Consider the following 12,966-nt stretch of genomic DNA (forward strand, 5'->3'; position numbering starts at 1 on the left):
GTTTGCCAGGCACATATGAAATAAGTTCTGCAGCAAAGAGTCAGAGAATTGCTTTATGGTTATTCCTAGTATGTCTGAATTCTCTGTTTTGGAGATGTAAAAAAGAAGAGATGTAAGGAATTAATTTTAAAATATTATAGCTAGATCATCTTTTTTTTTTCCCCCCAAGGCCTCTGCTGTAAGAAGCCTGCTCTGCATCTTCTGAAGACAGACATTATTGTTATTAATAATGAATCAAAAACAGTTTGACTTAAAGCAAGCTGGATTTCTCATGCTTTTGTTATGACTTGCCGTGGACAGCTTCAAAGCTGTGTGTGCTTCTGTCAGCAAAGAAATTTGCCATTGCTGCCTGTCTCATGACAGTTGGAAGCTTTGTGAGGACCTGGGCGAAGTGCAGCCCTCAGTCCTGACCACAGGGGACTCCTTCAAGGGGAATTGGACCCCTCTGCAGTGGGAGCTGCGTGCTTGTCATGAAAACTCTTCTGCCCACACGCTGATAGAAGGCAGCATTAACACAGGCTTCCTCCTTTCCCTTTCATCGTGTGGACTGTATTTTTGTTTCTGCCCGGGTGGTGTTCTGTCCAATTCACTTCTCCAGACATACATCCTTTGTATTGACACGTCTCATTTTCTCTTACTGTGGTGCCTCTCCTTCAGGTGATCAATAGTTCTGTATTAATTTAGCAGGCCATGTTCTTGTCAGACTTGTTAAACAAATGGACCTCCCTTGTTCTGTGCTAAAACAACCTTCATTTTTTCTTTTGAGTGACTGCCCCGAAGACTGAAATGCAGGAGCAGAACGTGTATATCAGTTGTCTTCCCTGTATTACACTGTCACCAGTAGCTCAGTATTTATCTAGCTGAATGCTTGTGCTGACCTCAATTCAGTTATCTAAAAGGATGGTTTTCGGGCTGTCTGCCTGAATTGTTGAGCCAAGAAATATGTCTAAATGAATTGGCACCATCTGGGTAGCCTGGCACAGAGTGCAGAGAGGTGGTAACGAGCTGCCATCAATTGGAGTAAGTCTCATGTCATTAAAATGACCGAGCAGTTAGTTTTCATTGGTGTTCCTCACTTCACTGCTGACTTGGGCAAGCCCCGAGTCTCTGCTCTTGCAAAAGCTTCCATCTTACACTAAAATATAATGGTGGCTTCAGGATGCTATGTGTGTCTCGACACAGATGCAGTGGTCTGGATGCTGCAGGTCCTACTTGAGGTCACTACCCAAAATGCATCCCAGCTGGTGAAGAGCAAAGCCCCTTGGCACAATTGCCTGTGTAGCTGCTCCCTGCCCTGCTTCTGTCACAGCCATCTGGTTTAGCTGCCTTCCTATCATGCTTCCCCCAGCCCCCCTCCTGCCCTCCCCTCTTTATACAATATTGTCGTGTTAGAGCTGGAGCAGGGAGAGGCGTCAGGTTGGTTGTGCTGGCAAATTAGAAGGGACAGAAGGGTCTAACATGACCAGGACAGCAAATTTGTGTAGCTCTTCTGAAATCAGGGAAATTTTACTCTGGCTCAGCATCAGGTCACTTTCAGCAGTAGCTGAGAATGAGGGTGTCTGTGTCACTTGATAATGTTATTGAAAATAAAAATTAATATGAAGGCTCAGTGGAAACATTAATTGCTCTTAAAATATTGAAACTGTCCCCAGATAACAAGATACTGACTCCTTGGCTTTCCATCTGTGCTTTTTGCAGTCTTTAAAATGAAGTTCCAGTTTATTGTGGAGGCAGGGAGGGGGAAGGAATGAAGAAAAAACCCCCACAACCAAACCCCACAGAAGGGAGCAGGTGTGTTACACGCGGTGTAACAGAGGGTCCCAAGTGGAGCCACATGAGCTCTGTGTGATGGGCAGCGGGGGACCTGCTGCCGTGCAGTGAGCGCAGCAGGGTTTCTCCCACCCTGGTGGCCCCAGGTCTCTGCTCTCTGGCCAACCTGATGTGCTCTCAGTAGGTGCTCCTTGACATGCCCTGGGGTTTTGGCTTTGTGCTAGCTTTTGTCAGAAGGGGAATTTGGGGAATTTCCAAGCACCTATTAGGGCTCTTTAGGGTGGAGGGAAAATTTTGAGAGGACAGAAGGAGCTGGCTCGTTATTCTTTATAAATCCTCTTGTTTTTTCTTTCTGCTTTCCTTGCAATCCCAAAGTTCCTCATCAATAGAAAAAGTCTGACCAAGGCTGACTTGCTCCCCTAGCTGCCTTTTCCCTGTAGCAGAAAAGCTCCTGAGGGCCAAAGGCAGTAGCTCCTGTGTTCGGTATGCAAGTGGGACACAGCTCTTAGGAATGCAGCAGCTTCTGGGAAGAAGTCTGTCATGCAGGATGGATGTGAGTTCTCTTAGCTCACCTCTGCCCCTTTGAAAACAAAATTTTCTTGGAACAGGTAACTAGAATTGTCTAGACTAGGGGGCCTTTGGGATCCTGTGAGGGGCTGGGATGTGCTGGAGAGACAATCTGCAATGAGGCAACTCCTTGCAAAGTGCAAGCGGTAACAGCACCCATGCTTGGGAAAGATGCTTCTTGTACAAGAGTCAGTGTGAGATGGTCTTCGCATTTCATCTGTAGGGTAGTGTGCTCAGGATTTGTTCCACCAGCAACTTGAAATAAACCACTGATGAGCTTTCATAATTGATCACATTAATCTGAGACAAGTATCCAAGATGTCCTGTTTCTTAAGGGTTGAGCCCTTCGCGGTGCCCCATTGATCTTTAGGCATGAGTTACCCCAGACATAGCTGGCTGTTGTTAATGGATTTGTCCATCGCCCCAAAGTGTTTTTCTCCTTCTCATGGCCCTGACTGCCTCTTGGCCATCAATATTGATCACTAAGATAAATACTGCAATTCAGAGGGTGATAATCCATTGTAGTGTGTACCCAAAAGAAGTGCCTGATGTTGGTAGAGCAGATCCTGCATGATTGGGGTGGGGGTCCAGTGGGCCAGTCATAGCGTGAAGAGAGGGCGGTAGGTTTCTGCTAGGTTGTGTGACGGGAGGTCTCAGCCTAGCAGAGACCAGACCCTATGTTTGGGTGCCTCAGTTCATTGACAAGCTTGTGAATAGGATTCTCTCTCTCTCCCCACCCCCACCCCGCCCCTCTCCCTGGAGTGGTTTACCCATCCTCAATTATGAAACATATTGCTTGGCAATTCCAATTTATTCACAGTAAGAAGTGCTTCCTCCTTTGAACTTTCAAAGGCCGCCTACATAATGGGAACACGGTTTATCTTCCGTGCACTCTAGGCAGAAAGGAGAGTAACGCTTTCAGCCTCTTTTGATCCTCGGTGTGAAGGGAGGCAGTGTGGTTAATTTTGAAAGAGGAAGAAGATCTCTTGGGAAGGGCCTGTGGGCTGCATCTGTAAAGCAAAATTTTTGTCTATGGACTGCCAGTGTATGAGCGTGTATCTCTGGAACTATTGTAGAAAAAAGTAGCGGCCATTGGGTCTGTGTAGCTTTAGAAACAGCAGCCTAAAATCAGTCATCTTTTTTCCTTTGACTTCCTCTCTTGGCTTCCTGTATGTTAATGACTAATTTCTGTCATCTCCCTGGTAAAAGCAGGGAACGCAAAACTGCAGGGCTGTTGGAGGCTTGCTTTACGCAGAGCAGCGTGTGGTTTTAAAACCACAGTCCCAGCAGTAGCTGGCGGTAGAAGCCCAGCTATGGCTCTGTAGCTGGAGCCAGGGTTAAGACGGGCTGGTAACACGTGTGCTCATGGCTGTCACAGGTAGAGGCAGAAACACCTAACAGAGCTGGAGCTTGACCTCAGCCCCTGGCCTATCCATGCGTTTCTATCACCTCTAGATGAAAGGACAAAAGTTACTTTATTTCCTTCTTTGAAACTATTGTAAAAACATAACAACTATACCACAGGTAAATTGAGGTGTATTCTTTTTACTTATTGCATAAACAGCAACAGCCCAAGGCACTGCCAAAACACAATCTTGCTTTGTGGGAGATAAATGAGAAGCAGTAGATCAGCTCCATTGGGTACCAGTTGTTGTGGTGAAGCCCTGATCTTCCAGAGAGTGCTCGCTGATAACGATGGAAGCCTGGCTCTTCTACGGGAAGCTTCTCCACGAGAAAAGCCTCTCCTGCAGTGACTCGGGAATCCACTTAGTTTATTTTAAGCTTTAGAGCAAGAGTTTACTTCTTTATGTATGTGTAAGGAGGTGGGTTTACCATTTTTCCAAAGTTTGTAACACTTCAAGAATTTACTGTTGTGGGATGTGCGTCACCTAGAGTGGGAGTGGTGAATGCTGGAAAAAATCCCTGGCCTCGCAGCATCCGAGGACATGGTGGAGCAAGCAAGGGCAAAGCTAAAGTCTTCCCAATTAAGAACAGGAAAAAAGTCTGAATTTAACCTGAATTGCGGGTGAGTTGCAGACAATTTTGTAGGTAGTGTGTTGTAGTCTGTCCTGCCAAAAATCTTCCATTTTCTGTGAATAATGAGGCTAGAAAGGGAGAAAAGTCAGTATTTGGGAAATGCAACTAAGACAGACGGGGAAGGGAGGTGGAGTCAACATCTCACAGCAGAATGTAAAGAAGAAAAACGGGGTTGGGGAAGTAGGGGGAAGAAAAGCCTGAGCATACTTATTATTATGTATAACTTCTTGTTGTTATAACTGCAATGTAACAGGTACCTGATCTCATCTGACCCTGCTGGTTTTTTTTCCTTTTTGGCATGTGATTGACTTCAGTGAATCTGGTAAACTGGTATTTTCTGTATCAAGGTATTTGCTTATCCTCTTCCTAGAAACCAGTACTTACCGCACCCCTCTTTATGGGCAGCCCTCCTGGTGGGGGGAAGATGATGCAAATAACAAGGAGGACAGAAGGCAAGAGGAACATTACTCAGGTAATGGGGGTGATTTGGGGTGGGAGAATATGGGGGACAAAATTTCTGTACAGTTTTGAGCTTTACTGTGTGAACCTATCCTGCTTCAAGGCTTCAATTACCACTTTTTTTGTGCTCGCATGTGCACATTCTTACGTGTGGATTGCTGCTGATGAAACCAGAACAAGGGAAAAATAAAATGTTTCCACTGAAATGTTTGAACATTAGAAACAGCAGTTGTGGAATAATTCAGTACGGATGAGAAAGGCCTTGCTAAGCTGGTTTGAGACACAGTTATGCAGCAGTGCTGTATCTGTGACTGTATGCAGCCCACCTGAATAAACCACCCACTGTGTCTCCCAGGAGTTTGCTAAGAGGCACTTTAAGAGCTGATGCATTGACTGAATTTGATTAATATGGGAGCAATCTGTTCCTCACCTCATCATCCTTAGAAGCCATTTAGTCTTACCACTCCTGTTGTGAATCTGTATATGTGAAAGGTGTCACTTGTTCAGTAAACCTGGTGTTTCTATTAAGCATATCCTTTACTGCACAAACAAGTGTTTTATTTCGAGGCACATGCAGCGTATCTGTTCTCTAGCGGTGAGGGGCTGTGATTAGCAGCCCTCCCAAGAGGCTGAAATAAGTAAGTTACTCTCTAGCCAAGAAGTTTGGGTGCTACTGAAAATATATGATTTTATCCTTGCTGATGTTATGGAATTAGGTGTTGATCCATCAAAAGCATGCCTGTGATTAGCTTTGCACACTCAGTCTTTTCCTTTGAACTGTGGAAATTTGAGTCAGTGTGTAGGTAAGTGAATTCAGCAAAGTGAAACAGGATCTTCCTTCCACATCAGCCCAGGCGTACAGAAACCTTGAAATGCCACCAGCCACATGGGTTCTGTCAAAACAGAACTGTGCGTGTGTGAGTGTGTGCTCAGCTCTCTCTTTGGGCAGCAGTTGAAGAAAGGACAAAGTGAAGATAAATGTTGGTCAGGCTGCAGCAGTGCAGTAAGCACTGATTTCAGTGATGAGGCCAGAGTGTAAAGCTATCTAAACCAGAACTTGTATTTTTTCTTTAATCCATTTCAGTTAATATTTGTGAATTTAAGGTTTTCTTGTCTTTTTTTTTTTTCCTCCTCTTTTGTAGAAAGACCAAAAGAAATAACCCAACATGAAGAAGAACTGAATGGTAATATTTCTGCTTATAGAGATGCCCAAGAACAGTCTGTGTTTGCCTTCCGGAGAGAGCCAAGTTACTTTGAGATTCCAACTAAAGAATTTCAGCAGCCATCAAAATCTCCAGAAACACAGGTCCATGAGATCCCAACAAAGGATGTTGACGCTGTAGTAGCCCCCGTTGTGCAGAGTCATGCCTCTTTCACCATTGAATTTGATGATGGTACCCCTGGTAAAATAAAGATAAAAGACCATGTAACTAAATTTTCACTCAGACAGAGAAGACTGTACGGTAAAGAACCAGCTCATACAGAAGTGATGTCAGCAGAGAGCAAAGTGGCTGACTGGCTTGTCCAGAATGACCCAAGCTTGATGAGACGGCAGTCTCCGGGAGATGATGTGTACAGTACAAAGAGTGACCTGCCAGTTCATGTGAGGACACTTAAAGGTGAGTGAATACTTCGTCAAGTGGACGTACTTCTCTGTTGGCCGTGCAAACGCAGCATAATAAAGGGGGGAAAACCCTACTCCTGTCAAGGAGAACTGAATTTAATTATCTCAGCCAAAATTTGCAAGGTTAAGAATATTTCTTTAATGACTGTTAATGGTTTTGAATCTGGCTAGCAGGCTCTTCACCTGGCCCTCAAGTCATGTGTGATGCTGGCCTGAGGGCACTCTAATCTGGTTCCTCTACATCTGTAATGCCAACTCAGCAGTAACAGTGATTGAAAAAAGGATTTTGATTTGTAAATGTCTAAAATAATTTGCATGTGGTCAGGCAGGCTGGTAAATACAGGCATTTCAGTGGATTTTCTTCTCCTGGCTTCTCCTAGCTGAAGGAATGACTTCTTTTTCACTGTAGTCCAGAAGAGGTTAAACCTGTGATCATCCTGATGGCTGTAGCGACCAGAGCCACTTGGTTGGATGACAGAAGGTCCTGACATAAAGACTCGTGACAGATTTGAGATATAAATGGTCACCAATGGAGGAAATTGTTGTGCTTGTAGAAGGAAGGTTTCTTTTAAACGAAGGCTTTTCTGAAATCCTGCTGTGTTCAAAACCTTCAGGTTTTGTGGACCTGTGTCCTGTTAAGTGTGTCACTGTGAGGAGTTCTTTGGAGATTTTCAAAGGTCTGAAGTATAGTTTGAAGCCCAGGTCTTAGTGCAGATGGTTGTCATGTGATTTTGAATGTATTTTTGCAACATTTGAGCTTGCTTGGATCTCTCTCTTGGGCCATGCACTGAACAGCTAGGAGGAGACCACTGGTTCCTGCCTTCTCACTCCCTTGCAGGCTTATGGAAAAGCTATTGTTTTGAACTGCAGCTTTAACTGGTGAAGTGATATTGAAGGTTACCAGACCTACTTATGCTTGAGGTCCTTCTTAAATGACAGCAATACCTTGCTTTCTCTTAAAGGAGTACTTGCTTGGTCCTTACTGGAAAAAAACTCGTAATATGAGGAGCTTTACCTGTTACACCTCCAACTTGCTGTTTTGTTTACAGTTTTTTGAAAAGCCGCTGTGGTCAGAAAGGTCTCACATATCCAGCCCTGGGGTTTGTTATGGCCTGGCAATGGAACTGCTTTTTTGTCATTGCTTGTTTCTAGTTCTTCCCAATAAGGGACAGAGTTGAGGTGCTTTGCTTGATTATTAGGGTCTTACTTTCAGTCTGCTGTGTCTGGGGGGGGGTTGGGTTGGGGTTTTTTTGTTACTGTGATAGTGGATTTTGTTGAGTTACTGGAGAACATTTTCAGGGATACATATGTGTTTCAGTAATTTTGCTCTTTCCTCTTGGAGAAAACTATGGAGAGTTAGGCAGCTGCTGTTCATCCTAGGATCTTCCCAAGTGATGCACAGGAATAGTAGGCTGACTGTACTTGGCTTTTTAGAGTCCATAACACATGAAAAGAAGCTGAGGTAATTTAATGCATAACTTGCATATCAAGAAATCAACTCTTTGGACATTTGATTAAAACATACAGTGTCGGTGGCCTGAGGAGTTTATCCACCTCTGGTTTGGCAGAGGACAGGGTGTTACTTATCTGCGATAGCTGTGTGACGTGTTCTTCTGGCAGGGCTAATTTTGAAGATGTCTTGGAGGCTACCGCTGGCTGCCTACCAGCTTCGAGTCTTCAGGGTTGGAGACGCCCACCATGGGGGTTCATTAGTAATATTGGTTCACTTTCAGGAAAAATGTGGTGAATGTAAAGCCTGATACCAAGACTAGAGAGTTTAGGTCTTAGCAGCTTGAGGGGATGTGCATGGTGTTCAGCTGGGGCATCCATGGGCGCGATGAGTGTTTTTCCTTGTGTCCTCACCGTTTTGCATTCAGCAGAGTTCTTAGCCAAGACCCTTTAATTTAAGAACTTTCCCTTCCAAGGATGAAGCTTATCAGCCCTCAGGGCACAATGCAAAGTTTGCTAGCTTCCTTCATGAGTGTTAGGAAACTCTTCAGAGGACTGACTCCTGGGTTGAATGGATCTTGTATTAAATTCTAATCTTTCATAGCTAACTTGCAGTAATAAATGGTCTTCACCCATGTGTCTGGAGAACTTGCAAAGTAGGTTTGAGCAGTTTTCCTTTCAAACACGTGGTATTTTAGCCAGTATATCTTGCTGCATATTACAGTCTAGAGCGCAGAGACCTCTTTCCCCCTTCTCCCGATGACAGGTTCCTGGTCGTTGACTGAATCGTGTTGTGTGCCTTCACACCCGTTTCCTTCTTCAAAAAAAGGTTTGTTTTTTGTTTTATTTTTAACTTACTTTCTCAGAGTCCTGAACTGAGGTGCTGAATGGCAGGCATCACTGATACACAGAGCAGGTTGTAAAGATGGTTGTTGCTAACATAAGCAAAAAATAATTATAAACTTACTTTAAGCTTAGTGAACTCTTAAGTAATGATTTGACTTTGCTTGGCTGGTGATAGGATGGTGTAACTCATGGGGGTGTCGTGGTGTGATTCTTAAATCTTCAGGAAAAGTAAAGAATCCTGCAAATTCAGTGTTAGCTTCTGGTTTATTTCCCTCTCGTAGAGAGGGGTAACGTGGATGTTCAGAGGTGCATACACTTGTAACGCACTGATCTGGTCTTTCATTATGGGGAGTTGATGGGAGGCAGCATGCAGGGCTTATTTACTGATCCTGCAGAGAGATTTCTGCTCTGTAACAGAGGGACCCTAATGAGGTGATCTCGAACTACAGTAATTGAGCAGAATGGCAAAATAATGTCATCGTTTTTATTTAAATGGAAAAAATGCAAACCCCAAAACTAATAGTAGTTACCTAAAACAATCAGCGCTAAAAAATCAGAAATCTTTGGGGTTGAAATGATTTATTGAATTGTTTTTGCATGACTTGATAGCCAACCACTTGTGAAAAGTGGGGTCAGAGACAGCTGCCTTCTCTTTTATTTCCTCTGATGGGCTGCAATCCCTGTACCACAGCAGGTGTCTTTGAAGTTGTTTAATCCTATCGGATTTTTTTGTTTTAACTGAAATGATAAAGTTTGACTGGGAGGTAATGACAAGGCCACAGCAACTGAGTATAGGAGAGTCAAATCTACATACCTTGTCTCCAGGCAATAGGCACGAGGACGGGACTCAGAGCGACTCCGAAGACCCCGTGGCACCCAAGGCAGAGAAGGAGACAACAACGGGCAGCGAACGTGCGACGGAGCAAACCAGGCTGCAGCGCCAGATGAGGCGTGATCCCCACGAGATGCTGCACAACAAGCAGGCCTTCGTCATCGAGTTCTTTGAGGACACCCCACGGAAGAAGCGGTCACAGTCCTTCACGCACAGTGCTCACTCCTCCCAGAGCGACACCGATCCAGGGCTGAAGACCAAGGCTGAAAAGCGCAAGAACGCAGTGCCGGCGGAGAAGCTGGGAAATGCGGTGCCGCTGTCCCACCTTGGGGCCCAAGCAGGCAAACCTAGTAACAGCTCCTCTGGGACGCAGAGAACTAGCTCCTTCAAGAGGGAGAAGACGGAGGATCGGATCAACACTGTGTCCTCCTGTGCTTCCAGAGCATCAGCCAAAACTTACGGGAGCATTGGGAGGAAGTCTAAAATGGCTCAGGATTTTATGGCCGAGTATTTGCGTGAGACTGCTCAGTCTGGGAAGCCAAGCACTGAGAAATCAGCACCTCTGCCTGTGCCAGTAGCTCCACGTGTGGTTATATCTTCAGAACCAGAGCCTGCCTCTGCTCCACCTCCGGAGGTAAAGTCTGCCCAGGGCAGGAGGAATGATGAGGAAGACAGTGTAAGCGAGACAGGCACATACACCATTGAGACGGAGTCGCAGGATAAAGAGGTGGAGGAAGCGCGAAAAATGATAGATCAGGTAAATGCTGCTTTTCTGTGCTTGGCCAGTGAGCTGAGGGCTGAAGGCTTGGGCTTCTGCACTTTGGGCTGAAGGGTCTAACTTCATTAGTTGTTGCCATGAAGGACTGCTCCTTTTTTGAACTGGTTGCAGCAGGAGTTTATGTTTAGGAGTGGGAGATCGTGCTGGGTGACCTGGGTTAAGGATAGGCCCCAACAAACTGTAAGATTGGTCTTTAAAAAACCCCAGCAAACCAACAAAATTGCAAACAAACAAAAAATCGCAGAGTGCAAGGCAAAGTTAGCCCACAGCAAAGAGCTGCCTTGCTTCCAAAATGGGATTTGGATGCAAAAGTGCAAGAGCGGGCTTGCAGTCTGTTTAGAGGAAAGGCAACGACAGAACAAAGATGAGGCGTATCATGCCGGGAGCCGCTCTAGTCTCTAGGACTGCTCCAAGCCTCTGCCTTGGCGTTGCATCCCCTCCTGCCCACCGTTATGAGAACAGGAGCTGCAGCCCATCGCTAATGCAGTATCCTATGCTGGGCCAAAGGAAATGCAGACCAAGGGCTGGTGCTCTTGATCCTTCCCAAGTGGTAGGTGGGAAGCATTTAGCTGTGCCTGGTTGGAAAGGGAGTGCTTGCTGGCAGGGCAAGTGGCAGCTAGTTGAGATAGTGAAGGGTGTGGTCTAGGGCAGAGGCAATCCTAGCTGGATCTATACTTGTTTGGATTTTGCAAAGTGACTGATAGCCTGAAAACAAAACCCCAGAGATGAGGGAGAGGCTAAAAAAAATCCACCCAACTAAGCAACCACAGGGCAAACCAAAGGTTGGCTGATTTTCAGGTTTAACTTTCATCTGCGGTCTATTATAAAAACAAAACTGGCAAGCTGCTATGAAGATTTAGTGAATTGTAGGCAGGAGAACGGTGAGGTTCAAAGGAAGCCTTAATTGAACCTGGCCGTAGAGCTTTGTATACAGCGTTCTGTGAGCCTGGATCTAGCTTCCCTCTCTTGTTTATTACATTTTTTCCTTACATCTTTGTTTGAAACGCGATCGGAAGCTTTCAGGGCAGGATGTTTAAGCCACAGCAAGGTCCTAGTCCTGACGTTAGATGGTTAATTGTTCCGGTGGGGAAATAGGAATAAAAATGCCACAGAGACGCAATTATTTCTGGGGAGTAGTCTTGGCAGCTGTGTGACTCCGGCAGGCAAGCTGGCCAAGTTCTGCTCCTGGTTCTGCCGTAGGCTTGGTGCAGTGCAGATCCTGACACTCAGGAAATAAGTAATAACTGGACCTCAGTGTTTCTGTCCAGGAAGAAAGATGATCCGAATTCTGGACTTGCTGAGGTTTTGAGGTGACTTTACTTTTTATTCCACCGTTGCACACGCATTTTTTTAAATAAAAGTGAGAGTGGAGAACTTTATGGCTATCTCTTCCGAGCCTAGGCACCCTCCACAGCAGCATCTTTCTCTGAACTACTTGTAGTCAGGGAAGAGAAACAACCTGTTCTGAGGCATGGATCTTGGTCACCCTCCTAGGAAAGCCTGTTAATCTTCAGAGAGAATCTGGCCAACTAACTCAAACACTCACCTATCGGAGGTGCATCCGTTCCCGGGTTCTCACGTGCAAGGCTGCTTTACTCAGCCCACTCTCTGCTACAGTCTATGAAAGTTCCTGGAGATGGAGCTTACCCGTTTTGTTTCTAATTCTCCATGAATGAGCTGGTAAATAGCTTTCGTGACCTCATCCTGAATTTCTCAGGGCTGAAAAGGGACTCCTTTTCAGTGAAAGTTACTACTGTTAAAGGCAACATACTGAAATAATGAAGAAGGGAGGAAAGGTGGTTATGAGTGGGATTCTATGAATAAGTGTATTTAAAGCTGCTATTGTGGAGTACAGTAGAAAATTATTTACATAGTAAGGAAGCATTGACAAGTGTTTCTGGCCTTTTGGGATCATAATTTGTGTGTGACTAGTGCTTTGTGGATTTGGATTTTTGGGTTAATATTTTCCTATTTTCTTGGGGTTTAATCTTTCCCATGCAAATACCTTTTCAGGTTTTTGGTGTTCTTGAGTCACCCGAATTTTCCAGAATCTCTTCAGCCTTTAGACCAATAATTAAAGGTGAAAAAGATGACTCTGGTTCTCATCAGCATCTAATCAGTGAAAATGGCACTAGTCAGAAGTCACCTTTGCTCCAGGCACTTGCCTCAAAAGCTGTGAGTGGGTCTCAGGCAGATGCACAGGTATGGCCAGTCCAGGTGGATTTGCTGGGATTGTAGAGGTGTAGATGGGTTTTCTGTCTGGATGGAAATGTGATGTGTAGATTGATTTCCATTTTGAGGAGACCGAGTGATGTATGTGTGAAAGGAGAGATTTTGTGGCTAGGAATTGGTTTACAAACCCTCTTTCTGACACCACCTTCCCCACCTTGTTGTAGATGTCTGCAGCATCTCAAGGGAGTCAGAAGTGGGTGTCCAGGTGGGCGAGCCTTGCGGACAGTTACTCTGACTCTGGATCTGTCTCTGTGCAGGGTGATGGAGGTGCAGGTAAGTCTCATCCTGACATTACTGTTTGAAGGTGTCTGAATCTAAGCCAGGATGATATGAAAGGCAGAAATTAAAGGCTTCTGTGCATCTGGCTGTGGC

General features: G+C 45.1%; 1 protein-coding gene across 10 annotated transcripts in view; it reads left to right on the forward strand.

Moving 5' to 3' along the window:
• CEP170B (centrosomal protein 170B) overlaps positions 1-12,966 on the forward strand; it is a 60,267-nt gene that overhangs the window by 25,025 nt on the left and 22,276 nt on the right. For 5 of the 10 annotated variants that reach the window (XM_040601233.1, XM_040601234.1, XM_040601239.1 and 2 more), the window contains exons 7-12: positions 4,745-4,846; positions 5,976-6,452; positions 8,673-8,735; positions 9,578-10,341; positions 12,376-12,564; positions 12,759-12,867. In XM_040601233.1, coding sequence (XP_040457167.1) covers positions 4,745-4,846; positions 5,976-6,452; positions 8,673-8,735; positions 9,578-10,341; positions 12,376-12,564; positions 12,759-12,867 — 1,704 coding nt within the window. Of the gene's footprint in view, positions 1-4,744; positions 4,847-5,975; positions 6,453-7,727; positions 8,736-9,577; positions 10,342-12,375; positions 12,565-12,758; positions 12,868-12,966 lie in introns of those variants that run through there. The other 5 variants (XM_040601235.1, XM_040601241.1, XM_040601242.1 and 2 more) reach the window with 2 other exon arrangements.

Source organism: Falco naumanni, chromosome 7, assembly GCF_017639655.2.
Source record: "Falco naumanni isolate bFalNau1 chromosome 7, bFalNau1.pat, whole genome shotgun sequence".
Classification (NCBI taxonomy): Eukaryota; Metazoa; Chordata; class Aves; order Falconiformes; family Falconidae; genus Falco; species Falco naumanni.